Source organism: Martes martes (assembly GCF_963455335.1).
Source record: "Martes martes genome assembly, chromosome: 8".
NCBI lineage: Eukaryota > Metazoa > Chordata > Mammalia > Carnivora > Mustelidae > Martes > Martes martes.
The window spans coordinates 76,387,306-76,409,215 of NC_137895.1; the positions used below are offsets into that span (position 1 = coordinate 76,387,306).

At 41.4% G+C, this 21,910-nt stretch overlaps 1 protein-coding gene across 1 annotated transcript in view; it reads right to left on the reverse strand.

Annotated features, from left to right (window-relative positions):
• Positions 1 to 21,355, reverse strand: part of SLC2A13 (solute carrier family 2 member 13) — a gene marked incomplete at its 3' end in the record, with an annotated part of 373,708 nt that extends 352,353 nt beyond the window's left edge. Inside the window, exon 1 of the mRNA XM_080811884.1 lies at positions 20,555 to 21,355. Within this exon, the coding sequence (XP_080668010.1) occupies positions 20,555 to 21,110 (556 nt within the window). The 5' untranslated portion in view covers positions 21,111 to 21,355. The remainder of the gene's footprint in view (positions 1 to 20,554) is intronic.
• Positions 21,356 to 21,910: the final 555 nt, after the last annotated feature.

Here is a 21,910-nt window from a genome sequence, read left to right on the forward strand (position 1 = left end):
AGACCACATTAGAAGTTTGCACTCCAGCCACTTCCGCCATCATGGGTCAATGTAGTTACTCTAAGTGCATCCATGAAAATCCCTGATTATTTTTCAAACAAGTCAACTTCCATTTTTTTGGATTTGCAAGCCTGATGCAAGATTGGCTTTTGTCCCAGGTACTGAGAACACGGTCAGTCTTAAATGTCTTAAGTGGACTTAAAAATACCTATTTTTTTCCCCCAACTACTCTACAACATTTGAAACCACAGACATAAATCAGAAGTAACCCTAGAGAACATTTCATTAATCCCATCCAAGGCACAAATTTCCTACAACATGACATCTCTGATGCGTATGTTAATCCAATCTCAGCTCAAAACTACTCACCAGAGTTACACTGTTTTTACCTACACAGGAAACATTTGCTGAATGACCACAGTGCGCTAGGCACTATTCTAGGCACTGGTTAGAATGGGGTAAACAAAGCCTGCTTCCATAGAGGTTACATTTTACGGCAGGAAAACAAGGAATGTAAGTATCAGAGAAAAACATGACAGAATAACAAAGCAAGGAGAAAAAATAAAAAGTAAAAAAATAATCAAAAATGAGAATAAAAGTAGGGTAGGAAGTACCAGCGGTGGGAGGCTGTAACTTAAGACAACCATGGAAGTGCACAGATGAGGGAATGATGATATGCAAGGAGTATTTCCCAGAAGAGGAATTAGACTAAGCAAAGGTCTGGAATGATAATTTTTATGTTCCTGGAGGCCAGGGTAGCTTGGAACAGGAGTAAAGAAAAGTAGTAGAGAAGGTCCAGAGCAGTGCAGTGCTGCAGGCCATTGGCGTGTCCTGAGACAGCTGGTGAGTGACGGAGGGCAGCACTCTGACTAGCACTGAGGTGGCATGATCTCATTTATATCTTGTAAGAATCACTCCGGCTGTCAAGTGCAGAAAAGAAAACAGAGGTGTCAAGGAAGAGGCAGGGTGAACAGTTAGGAGGACCTGCAATGTTCCAAGTGAGAGATGTCATTTTAGATCAGGATGTTAAAAATGGAAGTGATGAAAAATAGATCCTACCCATAATCAGAAGACAGATTCAAAGATTTTCAGGCAGGAGCGCCTGGGTAGCTCAGTGGGTTAAGCCTCTGCCTTTGGCTCAGGTCATGGTCTCAGGGTCCTCGGATCGAGCCCCACATAGGGCTCTCTGCTCAGTAGGGAGCCTGATTTCCCCTGTCTCTGTCTGCCTCTCTGCCTACTTGTGATCTCTAACAAATAAATAAAATCTTAAAAAAAAAAAAAAAAGATTTTCAGGCAGATTGGATGTGGGACATAGGTAAAAGTCAAGGAGGACTCCAAGGCTTTGGACTCAAAACACTAAGAATGCCCTCCCCTGGTATGTGGAAGATGGGGGCCAAAGTAGGAAGCTGGGGGCCAAAGTAGGAAGCTGGATGAGAAGCTGGGCTCAAGAGTCTGTAGATCAAGAAAGAGGTCTGGGTGAGATTCTAGATAGTTGTCAGCAAACACAAGGCATTCCAAAAGCCATGAGCCAGGTTAAGAGCAACAAAGGAGTGACTGTGAACAGAGGAGAGGAGAGCTCCGAGAATGAGCCCCCAGCTCCAAGAGAAGGGCCTGCCAATAAGTGTTATTAAAGATGAAGGAGAATCTCAAAGGAGACTGAGAAGGAACAGCCTAAGGAAAAAGATGTAGAGCGTGGCATCCTTGAAACCAAAGAAAGTACCTGGGGAAGGCATGACGTAGTGTGTCAGTGCCTATGACAGGTCAAGTAAGAGCAGGCCCAAAAATGGTCTCTGGGACAAGTAACACAGGGCATGGTCATCTTAACGAGAGCAGCACTGGTAACTGAAGTGGTAAGGGCAAAACCTGTGGGGAAAGGGGTCCCAAAAGAAAAGAGAAGAGAGGAACTGAAGAGAAGGAATATATGCAGCTGTGTCAAGTCAAGAAAAGGAGATAAACAAGACAGTAACTGAAAGATGAAGTAAGGTAGAAAGGATTTCTTTAAAGATGGCAAAGCCAACAGCGACTTGTGCATGCTTATGGGAATGATCCAGTAGAAAGGGAAAATGTATGCAATAAAAGAGGGAAATAGCTGGAATGACAGCTGAACAGGAGGGAAAGAGGAGCTCTTAGACCTGAGTGCGAGGCTGCACTGGCAGGAGCATGGAGAGGGCATGCGGAGGAACGGAAAGAAAGTAGAGCGTTTGGCCAGGAGCAGGCAGAAACATCAGAGGACGCAGGGGAGATGGGGAGTTCAGGGATGTTCTCGTTCTGTTTCTGTTTTTCTCAGTGATAAAGTAAGCAACATCCTTTCCTGGGATACATAAAAGAATAAGATCCAAGAAATGTACATCCCACGTCATGGAGTCTCATTAATTCATAAAAGGAGATAAAAGTTAGGGGGAAAATACATTTAAGCCACTTTCAAATGATTAGATTCTTTATAACATTTTGGTCGTTTCTAAAAACTTAATTCCATAGAATATAGAGGTAAAATCTCATTTGGAAAAAAAAAAACCTGTCATCAGAGTCTTTCGTTATATATGTGTCTGTGTATTTTGAAACAAAAATCTGAATTCCAGGTAAAGCTATAATAACAAATACATAAAGGCAATGGTAACAAAATTTAAAAACCATTTTGTCACATGTTAACTACATATACAATGTTATGCCTTCTTTCAAACTCCAAGCCCATCCATGATTTTTTATATAGTTGTTAATCAGATTCTATTCTTTAGGTTGTTTCTTTGTGGATTTGTATGTATCCCAGATGCACATGGTTTCATGGTTTCATATTAATGGCAATGTAATGTTCTACTACATAATTATTTCCTAATCACTAGGCACTCAGAGGTTTTCCCCCATTTTTTAATTATTATTATCTTATAATGTATTATTTGTTTCAGGGGTACAGGTCTGTGAATCATCAGTCTTACACAATTCACAGCACTCACCATAGCACATACCCTCCCCAGTGTCCATAACCCTTCCCTCCCATCCCACCCCTAAGCAACCCTCAGTTTGTTTCCTGAGATTAAGAGTCTATTATGCTCTTATGGTTTGTCTCTCTCTTTTTTTTTTTAAAGAGAGCATGGGCAAGCGGGGGTTGGGGGGTAGGGGGAGGGAGTCTGAGGGAGAGAGAGAATCCTCAAGCAGACTCCACTGAGTCCCAAGCAGGGTTTGATCCCAGGACCCCACCATCATGACCTGAGCTGAAATCAAGAATGGCTGCTCAACCAAATGAGCCACCCGGGTGGCCCTCCCCAAGTTGTTTTAAATTACATATTGTACATCTATAAATATCCTCACACAAACGGAGTTTACTTCCTTATACTATAATCCCTCAAGTGACATTTCCAGATCAAAAAGTACCAGCAGTTTACAAATGAACTTCAAAAGCACAGACCTTGCATTATTAAGTTCTGTACTGCAGTGTTTAATTTGATACTAATATATATCAGTAATTCAAAATAGGTTTGTTGAATTAGTGAACAAAAGAACAAATGAATGAAACATGTTAAACATGTCAGGATACTACGTAGACTATTCTCTACAAAAAATTATTCCAGGAGCACCTGGGTGGCTCAGTTGGTTAAGTGTCTGCCTTCAGCTCAGTCATGATCCCAGGCTCCTGGGATCAGGAAGCCTGTTTCTCCCTCTCTCTCTGCCCCTCCACTCTGCTTGTGCTCTCCCACACGCAAGCTATCTCTGACAAATAAAATCTTTAATAAAAATTTTAAAAATTTTAAAAAATTATTCCATTTTCCAACCAGAAAAGCTCTTCCTAGGGTACAACTACCCAAGTTGTTTTTAATTTGCTAATTTAGTAAGTATGATGTAACCTTAATTTTAACTTCAAATTATTAACAAGGTTTAACACTTCTCTAAGAGTTTATTCACTAATTGCATTTATTATGCTGTTAAACAGTCTATTTAATATGCCATGAGCATATTTTTTTCTGTTAAATAAACATACCACAATATTTTTCTAATCTGTCATCTTGCTTTTAAAACCCTTAGAGGTTTTAGGGATGCCTAAGTGGCTCAGTTGGTTAAGCATCTGCTTGGCCTGGGGTCAGGATCCCAGGATCTGAGGATCGAGTCCCGTATCAGGCTCCTTGCTCAGCAAGGAGGCTGCTTCTCCCTCTGCCTGCCATTCCCCCTGCTTATGCTACCTCTCTGACAAATAAATAAACAAAGTCTTAAAAAAAAAAAAAAAGCTAGAGGTTTTAAAAATTATAATGAACCATATCACTGATAAAATCACTCCATTCCTATTTTTTAAACTTGAATATCATAACACCTTATGATATTAATGAGAATAAATTTCATTTACATTTTTATTCATACTATTTCCTTTTCTAAATTATTTAATAATTCTTTTACCTGTTGTCTTATCTGATTTGTTGAATACTAAATCCAAATAGCTGGATCTATTGCTGAAATTGTCATTCTGTGCTACTCATCTCTTTTCTGACTTTAATAACATATTATTGCCATATAATAAAGTATTATATATTTGGAGTAATTTCTACCTAGTCTTTCATTACCACTCCCCCAACCTCATCACCATTCCTTTGACAATCAGTTTTAGAATCCTACAAAATATCTTACAAGGATTTTAATTACATACATGTAATTAAATTACATGAAATACATTAAATCCATCTACTTACCTAGGAAATATCATTATGACTATTCAAGCTTCCACAATCAAGAACTGGATTTTTCATCTAATGGAGAGGTAGGGCACACACAGGTCCTTGATCAGAAACCCAGATTTGAATCTCAGCACCGTCGTGAACACTGATAATTTATCAAACTTCTCTACACTTCCTTAAATTCACTTGAAGTATGGAAAATACGAACCTTCTTGGTTAATGAGTGAATGCACATAAAACACATGCACACACAGGCAGGCATAAAGGAAGAGCTTTGCTTCAGGATCTCTCTACCGTACTTTGACTTTTTAAAATACTTCTAGTAAGCTGCCTTTAAGTAAGCATTACACCCTAGGAAATGAAGATTAAGGATTTTCAGAAAGAGATTACTTAAGAAAAAATGACACACTGTTACAATTCTAGGTTTTTGGATGAATTTTAACACTGAAATCATTTAAAGGAGCCAAGTACGAGAAATAACAGTAAACTTCTAAAATTCTACATATTTTCCTCACATAGGAGTGAATAAAATGAAAGATTCTGTAAGAATTCCCAAAAAGCTTTCATTCAACAGGCACGAGAAAGGATGGGAACAGTTTTGGGTTTTGTGTTTTCTGCATCAGAAACTTCACCTGCTGCACCAACTTTACAGCCAGGCAGGCAAGATGGCCTGTGAGCCCCGCATGACCTCTGAGATGCACATGCCACTTACCTACAAAATCACAGGCGGTGGGGTTACAGTGAGTTCCCTAGTCCGAAAATAGTGGAAGGAGGAGGATCAGAAGCCATTTTCTTTATGATTTTATAGTAAATATTAGAATTAGGTAGACTTGGCAGTAACTTCTTCAGATCTTACCCTAATATTAATTTATAATGATGCCTGCATTTCAAGAATCTGTGAAGTCTGCTGTCAGGTGTGCTTGCAACTCGTTTTCAGTCATTACACTTTTCTTTCAGAACTACGAGCAGTTGCTAACTGAAAACTAAACGGTCAGTGTTTAGTCCTCGAATATGATGCATGCAATTTTAGTTTCCAATTTTCTCTGTTGTAGGGAATAAGTGCATGACATAGTCATAAACTAAGCCCAAAAATATGATAATGGAGTTTTATATGAAAGCTTCCATTACTAAAATTCTTTTTACTCCAAGGCTATTACTTTCAAGTTTTTATTAAAACTATTCATTCTTTGCCTCTTAAGAAGCAGATATATCTTTTCCACTGGGAACTGAACTATTTTGTCTACAAATAGGCACACAAAATATTACATAAAATATTACATTATAAACATACCTAATAGCACAGCTCCAGCTGGTCCCTTACCACTAGCCAATATTATACCCTAAAAAATAGGTTCCCAGTTGGACTACTTTCTTATCCAAGTCCTACACCTCTGGAGGGAAAACTGCTTGCTCTCCTCAATGCTTTGTATTTATCCCCTTCTCCCTTCCCCCACAAGAAAACTATCCTCTCAGAGGACCTATGTTTATAACCTTCTCCAAGACCCAGTTCAAAACTTCTCCTGTCTTGCTAGATTGCACATAATGTCAAATAAACACTTGAAAGATAGTACTGTTCTGCTTTCAAATTACTCATTCTTTCAAATTTGTTCAATGCATACCACAGAATTTTTACTCATCTGTTAATAGTTATGATAAACATTAAAATCTAATAATTTTATTTCCCCTGACTGCAAAATGTTGGTAGGGTGATGACAGCGATGGCTACACCTGATAACACAGCTACCGTTTTTACTGATACCCAGGTACTTATACATGCATGAGCTCATGTACTTTCTACAACAACCCTGTTTTCTAAGTGCTATCATAACACTCACTCTAGAGATGTGGAGACTGAGGCACACAGCGGTAATGTGCCAAGGGTTACACAGGTCATGTGTGATTGTTAAAACAGTGACACTTTACTTTGCCAGGTACTGTGAAAGCAACTTACAAGAGAAACTCATTTAATCCTCAAAACTACCCTAAGAGGCAGGTATCATCCCCATTCTTCCGATGAGTATACTGAGCACAAGACTTAACATGACCACCCGGGTCGTTAAGTAGCTAGCCAGGGTCTGAGCCCAGGCAGTGCGGACCAGATGCCTTAAGCTTCACCGAGCTACTCCACTTTCTGAATTAATAGTGCAGCAATCAAATGTGGATCTGAGGCTTCTAAGTGTTCAAATATAGCAACATCCTGTTGAGAATTATATTTATGTGTTCTTTAGTTTTACATATTCAATCCACATATTTCTTTTAACATTATTTATTTGAGAGAGCAGGAGAGAGTAAGTGGGGGAGCGGCAGAGGGAGAGAATCCACAGGTAGACTCCCTGCTATTAGCAGAGCCCCACAGGGTACTTGATCCACAACCCATGAGATGATGACCTGAGGTGAAACAGAGTTGGAAGCTTAACTGACTGAGCCACCCAGGTGCTCCTACATATATTCTTTATCTACATTCTTTAGTATACACATTTAAGAGCTTAATATATAAAAATTACGGTACTAAGTGCAGTGAGAGGACATAAATACTATTAACACCTTATTAGTTAATACCAGGAGTTTCTGGTCTACCAGTAGAAAAGAGCCATGGCCAAAAACCATAGGGCAAAGAATGATGCAGTTAAATGCCATAAATATGGCTCAGAGAAAGTATTAATGTTTAGCAAAGGCCAACGAAGAAAGTTTTCATGATAAAGCTGGACCTGGAAGGATGAGTAAACATCCTACAGATATTTTTTTTCTTTTAAGATTTTATTTATTTATTTAACAGGGAGAGAGAGAGCACACATGCAGGGGGAGCAGCAGAGAGAGAGAGTGGGAGAAGCAAGCTCTCCATGGAACAGGGAGCCTAATGTGGGGCTTGATCCCAGGTCCCTGGGATCATGACCTGAGCCGAAGACAAGACACAAACCCAATGAGACACCCAGGCACCCCAACATCCTACAGATACTTCTATCATAGGATTAACAACACATCACTGTGTTCTCATGTTTTTCTTTCCCAGTAGACTTAGGTCTTTTAAAAACAGGGAACAGAGGGAGGAGTCAAGATGGCAGAGAAGTAGCAGGCTGAGACGACATCAGGTAGCAGGAGATCAGCTAGATAGCTTATCAAACCATTGCAAACACCTGCAAATTCAACGGGAGATCGAAGAGAAGAACAGCAATTCTAGAAACAGAAAATCGACCACTTTCTGAAAGGTAGGACCGGTGGAGAAGTGAATCCAAAGCCACGGGAAGATAAACCGCGGGGGGAGGGGTCGGCTTCTGGCAAGCGGCAGAGCAACGGAGCACTAAATCAGGACTTTTAATAAAAGTCTGCTCCATGGAGGGACATTGCTCCAGAGGCTAAACCGGGGTGAAGCCCACGTGGGTTCAGCATGGCCCCAGGTCCCGAAGGGTCACAGAAGGATCGGGGGTGTCTGAGTGTCGTAGAGCTCATAGGTATTAGACTGGGGAAGCCAGCTACAGAGACAGAGCCGAGGAGTGAGCTCTCAGCTTGGGGTTACCTTGAACCAGTCACAGGCTGGGTGAGCTCAGAGCGCGGCCAGAGGCCAGGGAGACGGGAGTGATTGGGCTCTTTTCTCTGAGGGCACACTGAGGAGTGGGGCCCCAAGCTCTCAGCTCCAACCAGGCTGGAGATTAGGAGGCCGCCATTTTGATCCCCATCCTCTGGAAATCTACGGAAAGCGTTTAGGGGACAAAAGCTCCCGAAAGCGAACCGGAGCAGATGACTTAGCCCGGCCCCTGGTAAGGGCGGTGCAATTCCGCCTCGGGCAAAGACACTTGAGAATCACTACAACAGGCCCCTCCCCCATAAGAACAACAAGAAATCCAGTCAAGACCAAGTTCACCTACCAAGGAGAGCAGCAGAATGCCAAAGGAAGAGAAAGCAGAGCACAGAACTCATGGCTTGCTCCCCATGATTCTTTAGTCTTGTGGTTAATTTAATTTTTTTTAATTTAATTTTTTTTCTTCTGCTAAAATTTTTTTAACTTTTACCCTTTTCTTTTTTAATTTTTTTAACTAGTTTATCTAATATATATATATATATATATTTCTTTTTCTTTTTCATATTTTTCTTTGTTTTTTTTAATTATTTTTTCTTTTTTCTGAACTTCTTTTTATCCCCTTTCTCCCCTCCACAATTTGGGGTCTCTTCTGATTTGGTTAAAGCGCATTTTTCTAGGGTCTTTGCCACCCTTTTAGTATTTTATTTGCTCCTTCATATATTCTTAACTGGAAAAAATGACAAGGCGGAAAAACTCATCACAAATAAAAGAACAAGAGGCAGTACCGAAGGCTAGGGACCTATCAATACATTGGTAATATGTCAGATCTAGAGTTCAGAATGACGATTCTCAAGGTTCTAGCTAGGCTCAAAAAAGGCATGGAAGATATTAGAGATACCCTCTCTGGAGGGTATAAATAAATAAATAAATAAAAGAACTAAAATCTAACCAAGTTGAAATCAAAAAAGCTATTAATGAGGCACAATAAAAAATGGAGGCTCTTACTGCTAGGATAAATGAGGCAGAAGAAAGAATTAGTGATACAGAAGACCAAATGACAGAGAATAAAGAAGCTGACCAAAAGAGGGACAAACAGCTACTGGACCACGAGGGGAGAACTCGAGAGATAAGTGACACCATAAGATGAAACAACATTAGAATAATTGGGATTTCAGAAGAAGAAGAAAGAGAGAGGGGAGCGGAAGGTATATTGGAGAGAATTATTGTAGGGAATTTCCCTAATATGGCAAAGGCAACAAGCATCAAAATCCAGGAGGTGCAAAGAATCCCCCTCAAAATCAATAAGAATAGGTCAACACCCCATCACCTAATAGTAAAATTTACAAGTATTAGTGACAAAGAGAAAATTCTAAAAGTAGCCCGGGAAAAGAAGTCTCTAACATACAATGGTAAAAATATTAGATTGGCAGCAGACTTATCCACAGAGACCTGGCAGGCCAGAAAGAACTGGCATGATATATTCAGAGCACTAAACGAGAAAAACATGCAGCCAAGAATACTATATCCAGCTAGGCTATCATTGAAAACAGAAGGAGAGATAAAAATCTTCCAAGACAAACAAAAACTGAAAGAATTTGCAAACACCAAACCAGCTCGACAGGAAATATTGAAAGGGGTCCTCTAAGCAAAGAGAGAGCCTAAAAGTAGTAGATCAGAAGAGAACAGAAAAAATATACAGTAACAGTCACCTTACAGGCAATACAATGGCACTAAATTCATCTCTCTCAATAGTTACCCTGAATGTTAATGGGCTAAATGCCCCAATCAAAAGACACAGGGTATCAGAATGGATAAAAAAACAAAACCCATCAATATGCTGCCTACAAGAAACTCATTTTAGACCCGAAGACACCTCCAGATTTAAAGTGAGGGGGTGGAAAACAATTTACCATGCTAATGGACATCAGAAGAAAGCTGGGGTGGCAATCCCTATATCAGATCAATTAGACTTTAAGCCAAAGACTATAATAAGAGATGAGGAAGGACACTGTATCATACTCAAAGGGTCTATCCAACAAGAAGATCTAACAATTTTAAATATCTATACGCCTAACGTGGGAGCAGCCAACTATATAAACCAATTAATGAAAAAAATCAAAGAAACACATTGACAATAATACAATAATAGTAGGGGACTTTAACACTCCCCTCACAGAAATGGACAGATCATCTAAGCAAAAGATCAACAAAGAAATAAAGGCCTTAAATGACACACTGGACCAGATGGACATCACAGATATATTCAGAACATTCCATCCCAAAGAAAAAATACATTTTTCTCTAGCGCACATGGAACATTCTCCAGAATAGACCACATCCTGGGTCATAAATCAGGTCTCAATCGGTACGAAAAGACTGAGATCATTCCCTGCATATTTTCAGACCACAATTCTGTGAAGCTAGAACTCAATCACAAGAGGAAATTTGGAAAGAACGCAAATACATGGAGACTAAACAGCATCTTTCTAAAAAATGAATGGGTCAACCGGGAAATTAAAGAATTGAAAAAAATCATGGAAACAAATGATAATGAAAACACAACGGTTCAAAATCTGTGGGACACAACAAAGGCAGTCCTGAGAGGAAAATATATAGCGGTGCAAGCCTTTCTCCAGAAACAAGAAAGGTCTCAAATACACAACCTAACCCTACACCTAAAGGAGCTGGAGAGAGAACAACAAAGAAAGCCTAAACCCAGCAGGAGAAGAGAAATCATAAAGATCAGAGCAGAAATCAATGAAATGGAAACTAAAAAAACGATAGAACAAATCAACAAAACTAGGAGCTGGTTCTTTGAAAGAATTAATAAGATTGATAAGCCCCTGGCCAGACTTATCCAAAAGAAAAGAGAAAGGACGCAAATAAATAAAATCATGAATGAAAGAGGAGAGATCACAACCAACACCAAAGAAATACAAACAATTATTAGAACATACTACGAGCAACTCTACGCCAACAAATTTGACAATCTGGAAGAAATGGATGCATTCCTAGAGACATATAAACTACCACAACTGAACCAGGAAGAAATAGAAAGCCTGAACAGACCCATAACCAGTAAGGAGATTGAAACAGTCATCAAAAATCTCCAAAGAAAAGCCCAGGGCCAGAGGGCTTCCCAGGGGAATTCTACCAAACATTTAAAGAAGAACTAATTCCTATTCTCCTGAAACTGTTCCAAAAAATAGAAATGGAAGGAAAACTTCCAAACTCATTTTATGAGGCCAGCATCACCCTGATCCCAAAACCAGACAAGGATCCCATCAAAAAAGAGAATTACAGACCAATATCCTCGATGAACACAGATGCGAAAATTCTCACCAAAATACTGGCCAATAGGATCCAACAGTACATTAAAAGGATTATTCACCACAACCAAGTGGGATTTATTCCAGGGCTGCAAGGTTGGTTCAACATCCGCAAATCCATCAATGTGATACAATACATTAATAAAAAAAAGAACAAGAACCATATGACACTCTCAATAGATGCTGAAAAAGCATTTGACAAAGTACAGCATCCCTTCCTGATCAAAACTCTTCAAAGTGTAGGGATAGAGGACACATACCTCAATATTATCAAAGCCATCTATGAAAAACCCACCGCAAATATAATTCTCAATGGAGAAAAACTGAAAGCTTTTCCGCTAAGGTCAGGAACACGGCAGGGATGTCCGTTATCACCACTGCTGTTCAACATAGTACTAGAAGTCCTAGCCTCAGCAATCAGACAACAAAAAGAAATTAAATCATGCAAATCGGCAAAGAAGTCGTCAAACTATCACTCTTCGCAGATGATATGATACTATATGTGGAAACCCAAAAGGCTCCACTCCAAAACTGCTAGAACTTGTACAGGAATTTAGTAAAGTGTCAGGATATAAAATCAATGCACAGAAATCAGTTGCATTTCTCTACACCAACAACAAGACAGAAGAAAGAGAAATTAAGGAGTCAATCCCATTTACAATTGCACCCAAAACCATAAGATACCTAGGAATAAACCTAACCAAAGAGGCTAAGAATCTATATGCAGAAAACTATAAAGTACTCATGAAAGAAATTGAGGAAGACACAAAGAAATGGACAAATGTTCCATGCTCCTGGGTTGGAAGAACAAATATTGTAAAAATGTCTATTCTACCTAAAGCAATCTACACATTTAATACAATCCCTATCAAAATCCCACCCATTTTTTTCAAAGAAATGGAACAAATAATCCTAAAATTTATATGGAACCAGAAAAGACCTCGAATAGCCAAAGGAATATTGAAAAAGAAAGCCAAAGTTGGTGGCATCACAATTCCGGGCTTCAAGCTCTATTACAAAGCTGTCATCATCAAGACAGCATGGTACTGGCACAAAAACAGACACACAGATCAATGGAACAGAATAGAGAGCCCAGAAGTAGACCCTCAACTCTATGGTCAACTAATTTTCGACAAAGCAGGAAAGAATGTCCAAAGGAAAAAAGACAGTCTCTTCAACAAATGGTGTTGGGAAAATTGGATATCCACATGCAGAAAAATGAAATTGGACCATTTCCTTACACCACACACGAAAATAGACTCAAAATGGATGAAGGACCTCAATGTGAGAAAGGAATCCATCAAAATCCTTGAGGAGAACACAGGCAGCAACCTCTTCGACCTGAGCCGCAGCAACTTCTTCCTAGGAACATCGCCAAAGGCAAGGGAAGCAAGGGCAAAAATGAACTATTGGGATTTCATCAAGATCAAAAGCTTTTGCACAGCAAAGGAAACAGTCAACAAAACCAAAAGACAACTGACAGAATGGGAGAAGATATTTGCAAACGACATATCAGATAAAGGGCTAGTGTTCAAAATCTATGAAGAACTTAGCAAACTGAACACCCAAAGAACAAATAATCCAGTCAAGAAATGGGCAGAGGACATGAACAGACATTTCTGCAAAGAAGACATCCAGATGGCCAACAGACACATGAAAAAGTGCTCCACATCACTCGGCATCAGGGAAATACAAATCAAAACCACAATGAGATACCACCTCACACCAGTCAGAATGGCTAAAATTAACAAGCCAGGAAATGACAGATGCTGGCGAGGATGCGGAGAAAGGGGAACCCTCCTACACTGTTGGTGGGAATGCAAGCTGGTGCAACCACTCTGGAAAACAGCATGGAGGTTCCTCAAAAAGTTGAAAATAGAGCTACCCTATGACCCAGCAATTGCACTACTGGGTATTTACCCTAAAGATACAAATGTAGTGATCCGAAGGGGAACGTGCACCCGAATGTTTATAGCAGCAATGTCTACAATAGCCAAACTATGGAAAGAACCTAGATGTCCATCAACAGATGAATAGATAAAGAAGAGGTGGTATATATACACAATGGAATACTATGCAGCCATCAAAAGAAATGAAATCTTGCCATTTGCGACGACGTGGATGGAACTAGAGGGTATCATGCTTAGTGAAATAAGTCAATTGGAGAAAGACAACTATCATATGATCTCCCTGATATGAGGAAGTAGAGATGCAACATGGGGGGTTAGGGGGGTAGGAGAAGAATAAATATAGAAACAAGATGGGATCAGGAGGGAGACAAACTATAAGTGACTCTTAATCTCACAAAACAAACTGAGGGTTGCTGGGGGGGAGGGGAGTCGGGAGGGGGGGTGGGGTTATGTACATTGGGGAGGGTATGTGCTATGGTGAGTGCTGTGAGGTATGTAACCTTGCAATTCACAGACTGTACCCCTGGGGATAAAAATACATAATATGTTTATAAAATATAATAATAAATAAAAAAATTTTAAAAAATCAGGGAATATTTTTATCTTAGTCTCTCTAGCACTCAACAAAGTCATCACTCAGAAAATGGCTATGTGAAGAGGGTAGAGAGAATGTTATGGAAAAGCCCATTCCAAAAAGAGATCATAAACTTAAAGAGAAAAGCAGAAAAGGAATTTTTAAGATCTTAGTTGCTGTACCACAGGCAGTATCTCTGTGCAGACCAAGTCCCAGGGCCCCATTTTCACTGCATTCCATGTGAATGCAGCCCCTCTACGGGAACTATGGAGCTGCTGGATTGTACCACACAACAGGCCTGATTACAGGCATCCCTGGTCACACGTTCTTGGCGTGGGAAAGAAATGTCCTAATCAGCTCTGCTTTTCTCCTTGCCACTCCAGGATACGCCATGGCTGTACTCTCGAAGAACTCATTTTAAGAGTTTATATTTTAAAAGTTAACACCCACCTAATATCATGGAAAATAATTATGCTAGTTATATAATTTTATATTATTATAATATAAAATAATTATGCTGGTTATATAATAATGTTATATTATTATAATATAATAATGCTAGTTTCAGAGAGAAGGGACAGAACCACAGAGCAGTTGAGCGTGGACAGACTCCAAAGCCAGACCTCTTGGGAGCCAACTGAGGCCCCACAACTCAGGAGCGTTGTGACCATGAGAAAACTACTTCCTCTCTTTCTGCCTAAAACGTCTTCATCGTGAAAAGAAAAAAAAAAAAATCATACGGTCCCACCACATTATTATGAGGATTACGTGAACATACGCAAACCGTCGAGCAGAGTGCCTGGCACAGAGTAAACATGGAACAAGAGTTAGGTATTAATCGACTGCCCATTCACACTGGGCCCTGCAGAGTGACTGCTGAGACTCCCCACCCCCCACCCCCACCCCAGTGCAGGCCAGATATGATGAAATCAGGGACAGAAGAATGCTGGTGCCAGCACACAATGGTGCGCACCCTCCTGCCCCCCCCCCACCACCACACTGCTGTAGTGCTGTGAAATAAAATTCCTGCCATGTGGCTTCTGACACATGCTGCAAACCAAAACGCTCCCAACAGTGGTGTTAAGGCCCAAGTATAAAACATGCAGTACTCCCAGCTAAAGTTTAGAAGTATCTATAAAACTTAACTTTTTCTCTACATCCAGGTAAATTAAATTTTAATTGTGGAAAAAAACATTTTGGGGTTTCTAGCGAGTACAGATTTTCCTCACGACAACAGAAGTTTTCTCCACAGAAGTGTTGCTACAACTTACTCTGAAGGTCAAAAGGAAAATAAAGTTAAGAGGAATAAAAAGAGTTGTAGACAGGAAGGATGGATAAAGGAACCAAGTAGGATCAGAAAAAGAAAAGGAAAATAGCCTCCTGGGCTTTTCAGTAACAAGGCAAAGACTGCTTGCTCTTTGAGATCTACCAGCAGGTTCTATATCACCAGATGTGTTAAAGTCAAAGGCATCAACGTCAAGGCAGTCAACTTAGACTGTGTTCTGACTTTGAGCTTAAATACAGACAGAAATATGGATGGATGAAAAAGCAGTGTCTTATACTGAAGTCACATGAACAACTTCACAGAACACATGTTAACAGGCTTCTCTGTCATCCTACTGACAACTCACTGGAGGAGGGTGTTGCAACACTACTAGGCCAACATAATTAGGTCATAATCCTCCCTGTAACTGCCACCAGACAGAAAAGTAGAGTGGGCGGGGCACATACAATGTGTCTGAAACAAACAGAGGAAGTAAAACAAAGGTTTACTTTACATGTCAGTTTCATGCTGGTAAATCCAAAAAAGAAATTCTGCTTTAAAAGATGAAACTGAAAGGAAAGGCAGGAGGTGGAGGGTGGCAGGGAGTAGGAAAAATAAACTTGATGGCAAATAACAAAAATAAAATTACATCAGCTGATATTTTAAAAATCTGGTTGCTTCTAACTAATCCTGTTTACCTAAATTCTTTATTGACTTTAATCTCAGTACTGAGTGAGTTTTGTTGTTGTTTTATAAGATTTTACTTATTTATTTGACAGAGAGAAAAGTCACAAGTAAGTAGAGAGGCAGGCAGAGAGAAAGAGAGGGGGAAGCAGGCTCCCTGCTGAGCAGAGATCCCGATGTGGGGCTCCATCCCAGGACCCTGAGATCATGACCTGAGCTGAAGGCAGAGGCTTAACCCACTGAGCCACCCGGGTGCCCCCTGAATGACTTTTTGATCAAATAAGACTTTCCATTTGCTTTGCATCAAAGAAAAAGATTTCAAAGTGCTATCTGAAAAAAAAAAAAAAGTTTTATTTTTAGAAATATTACTCTACAGGTTATAACAGACTGATTACAAGGTACAATACACAGCCACAAACTGTGTTCCAGTAGATGGAGTATTGGGATGGGAAAAACTGTTGTAGATCTAAGATTAATTCAACAAACCCAGTGCTGTATAATTAATGTCAATTCTCAGTAAAGGTTTTAAATATTGGTGAATATCTGAATTTAGACACTTCTTGATATTTGCTACACAGGCACTAACTCACTGCTTATAATGAGCAGTAGAGTAAATGCCAACACCGTGGAGAAAGGACTAAATGAGACAGTCTGATCCCAGAACTCAACTCAAGACAAGAGCAAAATAAACCAGAGGAACCAAAGGGTACCTGTGGTGAAAACAAAAGTCTAAAGAAATGCCCTATTTAACCAGGCACTTGGTCAGCTGATTTTGTTGTAAAAAGAAAACTAAATCAAACACTGATACCCAATTTCTGAGGTTTCTTTTACGACTCATTTAATACAGACTAACAACTACACTCTACTGCTTAGTTATCTTTATCTTTAACCTTTTTCAAAGGTTTCTGTTGAAGCTCCCCCACGCCCGCACTCTTCCTACTCCAGTAATTCATGGCCACTTGTTATGCTTGACCCACCCTGCAGAAACCGTCTCAGCGAAGAATTTCTAATACTACAAATTCAAAGAGGTAAGAAGGTTTGCGGAAGATATAAGAGTTTAAAAGCAAAAGGGTGGGGAGAAAAAAGACCAGATACAAAGGATGTTTAATCTGATCACAGCATTTATAGCTAAAAACCTCCCATGACTGTCCCTATATAGGCACTGTCAAAGAATCCCTATTCAGCATAAACCGCCCCCCCAAACATCATTCTAGTTTCATGAGTGCCCATCACCACCCTTCATTCACTTTGTGCTTCTAAAACTGTATTTTTATGCCTTTACACTTGCTGTTAATGCTACCATAAATGCCCAGTAGAGTAATATAAGCAAAAGACTGAGTCTTTGTTTTTTTAATCCTTTGTACCAGTGACCTTGTCATTTAATTGCTATAAAACTGTTTCTACATCAAGCAAAAGTGGACCTGTTTCTCATCTACTTCAGAGTTAGAATAAATGAAATAACATAGGTAAAGTAATGCAGGAAGCCTAGTAGAAACTAAAGCACTAAATATTAGCTCCTTTTCCCAGCTACCTCTACATCTGAACTCTTACCTACCCTTTAAACCCCATTTTAAATACGAGTTTGTAAAACCTCCCATGTGTTCTATTTACTTTCCCCCCAAAAGAATCAACTGCCTATTTTTCTGACTCTTAGAGAAACTTCTATTGTATTTTAATTGTTTGTTGATGGTCTTTCCATTCTATCAGAGAATGAACACCTCCAGGGTGGGATTTTTATCTAGTTACTGCCTACTCCAAATCTGACAGAATCAATAATGGAAACTTAATTAGCATTTGTTGAATAAATGAATGATTAAAGTATTAGAAACTAAAACCCTTAGATGGCCTTTCAAATATTTTGATAATAACACTTTTTTAAAGAGCAGTCCTATGTTAAAATGGTACCCAAACAGAAATGGAATTATTTTTTAATGTTTCTGCTCACTATTCCAAACAGTAAGTGCCTCCTATAGGCTAGGAATACACATCAGTGAACAAAATGAACAAAAGCCCTGTCCCCATGGGCTTATATTTACTATGGGTAAATCTGTGGAAGAGATTATAACAGCAAATTTGTCTGAAAAAAAAAATAGCAAGAGCCACATTTTGTTATTCATCAACATTACTAAGTATCAAAAGGACCAAAAAAAAAAAAAAAAACCAAACAAAAAACAAAAAACAAAAAACTAACCAAACTTCCCACTTCCCATAAAATTTAATTACTAAAAAAAAAGGCACGAAATTCACCCAGAGTTAGTGTACTTAAGCAAGCAAAACTGATTTAGTGTCTCCCTAGCCCCCACAAAAAACTCCTGTTAAGGACACATTTCCTTGTAACTAAAAATAATTGTGACTTCTCCTTTGGGAGGTGAGTAATCCTTGTGAGTTTTAAGGATTTTACATGTACAATAACATGGTTTGTATAATCCTAATTCAAAATGTGGTCTATTTCAAAGCTTGTTCATGACTTCAGCATTCCTCATTTTACAAGTGAAGAAGGCCTATGTTACTTTGTATCAGGGCTTCTATTCTAAGAGTGTCTTTCTGACAGAGGCATCTCACCAGGACCATGTCTCAACTGGGATGCAGAGTCAGGCAAGCCGCCCAGGTGCCAAAGAACAAGGCTGTGAGATACACACGTTCTACAGTTCCCGCACATCAACCTTTCCAATCTTACCTCCTCTTCATTTTCTTTGTTGCAACCACCTTGCTCCCCAAGCTTAGAAGGTTCTTTCTGCGTCTCTGTTAAAGCACTATTCATGTGTCAACATACCATTTCTCCAAGGAAGAGTTTCCAGCTTCCTTCTCTTAGGATAACTGTACCCTTTTTGAATGCATCAGCTCTCTCCCTGACAGATCTTCTCAGGGAACCTTGCAAGTTCTATCTGGATTATTCCCACCCTGCTACTCTTACAGGAGTTAAATCCTCCTCACCATTCTGCTACCCCCAACAGGGGCTCAATTTTCCCTGAAGATAAAGAGTAAACAGAGTATCCAAATACCAGATACTTGTCACACCTAAACTCTAGGAAGCTTCATTCAAAGATCTCTGCAAAACATTATCCAATTTCAAAACCACAAGATTCACTCTTACTGAACAAATCTGGCCACCTAAAATATGTTATTTCTAGGTCAGAAGGAACAAAAACATGGTTCATGCGTCCCAAGCAAAATATAGGGAGAAAAGAAACCTGATCATTTGACTTTAACTGCAAGTTATTTATCGAAGGGTCCTGAAGGCACAGGTAGTTCCTCTACAAAGAGGTTTCATTTCAGCTGTACTTTTCAGTCATTCTGGACTTTAATGAGCCAACTTAATATTTTACTGAGAGACTGGCCCTGCTTCACTAATTAACAGTACAATAAACAAAAGTCAGTAATGACAGATTTGGGATATAAAACGCAGTGAGCTAGAGTTTGGGCTCATGGTTCCTAAACAGGGAATTGTATAAATGGGGCTCGCTTGCCCTTAGAGACTATAAGGAAGGGGGTGAAAAACATAGCATGTTAAGCGGTGAATGGACAAATCATTAGGAGTCCCAGGTTTAAAGAGTTTTCATCAAGCAACAGCCATAGGGGGAAAAAAAACAACTTCAATAGCACTCTAAAGGAAACAAACTGACTTATAAAATGAAACACTTAAAAAGCATCAGCAGCATGTCTTAGAAAAATTACTAGGAGATTTATGTTTCAACCCCCTACTTTCCCTCAAAAGTGCTTTCTAATAATACCGAGCACATTCCAAATAGCTTCTGTCTGCCAAGAACTTGCCAATTGTACCTCCCCTGCTCAGCAACCAGGGTGAAAAATCAATGCCAAGGGAACCTTAATCCTTTCATTTTTGAAGTAATTGCAAACATCTATCTTGCTGGGCATTTATCCACAGGGGGAGTGGCTCCTAAATGAATTTAATAAGTGAACATGACCTTTAATAGATAATTTGGTTCCCAACGGAAAGAGAAGCAAAGCAAAAAAGAATGGGTGGATATGGATTTAAAGAAAAAAAGTTAGAAAAACACAGAAGGAATTCATTTGGGAAAATATATGAAAGCAAGAGGCAACACAACAGTGATGGCAAAAGGAAAAAAAACTAATACTCCACCTAAAAAATGACTAGAGAATGAACGAGTGTATGGGTAGCAAACAATAGAGTCCAGAATTACTTGATTAACTTTAAAAATTATCTTACTGGTAATTTAAGACTGATGGGACTCGGAGTTTGGAATCCTAGAGAAGGAAAGGGGCTAGCAGTAGAAAAAGTGAGACAATACAGTAAAAAGACCCTCCTCTCAGAAGCTCTAGAGGGACATCAGGTAGGGCTGGATCAAGGTGATGACTGGGGTTCACAGAAGTGCTAGGAGATGTAACAGTCGCGCGGACTCACTTGTCCATGGGAGATCGAAGATTCCACGTGGGCTTCCGAGTGGCCACAGCGAACACCACCACCCCCACACACCCTCCGCGGGACACTTAGAGCCCAGAGTAACAAACAGATGGGCTCTCGGGACCAGACATGTGGAGTGCTCTCGGGGCCACTAAGCCCCGACGGGAACCCCAGCGGGGCAAAAGGAATGCAGGGACCAGGGTCAAGGGCGCCCTTCGCAGAGCACGAACTCACCGATGCCGAGCCCCACGACTAGGCGGCCGGCGAGCAGCGTCTCCTTGTTGCTGGCCGCGGCCAGCACCGCCGACCCGGCCGTGAAGAGGGCACTGGCCAGCAGGATGGCGGCGCGGCGGCCGAAGACGCCGTTGAGGGCCCCGCCGGCCAGCGCCGAGACGGCGGCCGCCCCCACGGTGCTGGACACGAGCAGCTCCTGCCACAGCGCGTCCAGGCTGAGCTGCCGCTTGAGCAGCAGCATGGCCCCCGACACCACGCCGGTGTCATAGCCGAACAGGAAGCCGCCCAGCGCGGAGAAGACGGCCACCACGTACACGAAGGCGGGGGTCTCGTCCTGCTGGAACTGCCGCCGCGCCGCGCGCTCCAGGTCCCCGACGCCGCCGCCGCCCGCGCCCGCGCTCTGCAGGCTGGCGCTCGACTCGGCGGCCGCCAGGAGGCTGCGCTCCCCGGCCGCGCTCGCCGCGTCCGGCTCCTGCTGCTTCCTGCGCCGCTCGCCCATGAGGCTGCTCAGGCTCCGCAGCGTGTACTCCACATTCTCACTCGCCTTGCGGGACATAGGGCAGGGGCCCGGGTCTTCCCGGGGGGGCCAGGCTCCGCGGGCCGGCGGTCTCCGAGGGCTGGACAGCCCGAAAGGGCAGGACCTACGGCCCCCACCTTCCTCCTCCCGGCTCCCGCTCCGGCTGCCACGGCAGCAGCCGCCGCCGCGGCCGCAACGGGGAGAAAGTTGCTGCCCGCGGAGCTCCGGCGCTGCGGAGTTGGAGCCTGGCGCGTCTCACTCGAGACTCACGCCCCGCGCCTGCCGAGCTGGCGCTGCGGAGCGGGCGGGAGGCGGGGCCTCGGGTCACGTGCACCCCGGGCCAGCGGGGCAGGGCCGCGGAGACGCTCCGCCCCCTCCCTGGGTGGGGCCAGACTCGGGCCGCCCGAGACCTCTAAACCCCACCCTCCGGGGCTGGGGAGACCTCTGACCCAGGCTCCTTAATTTAGGGTACCGGCATCCTTAGGAAATAACCCAGGCCTGCGGGCTGCAGCTGGAGAGCTGGCCAATGTGGGAATGCCAAGTTAATAAGCTTCAGACGAGAGAAAAGAGCTGCAAAGCTTGCACAGTGTGGGAAGCTAGGGAGAGAACACCTTAAAACAGCCTGATCTGCCTTCTAACAACCTAGGGATGGCCAAAGCTGGAAAAGACCTAGGAAGATATACCCTGCTACGGTACATAGCAAGCCTTCTTTTTTTTTATAATAGTGTGACGTAAATGAGCTTGTTCTGGAGCATTCAGAGCTGTGTTGTCCCATCTCTACAAGCAGTCTCCCCTCATTGCCAGTCCCTCCTCAATTTATGCTTATTGTAAAGATATGG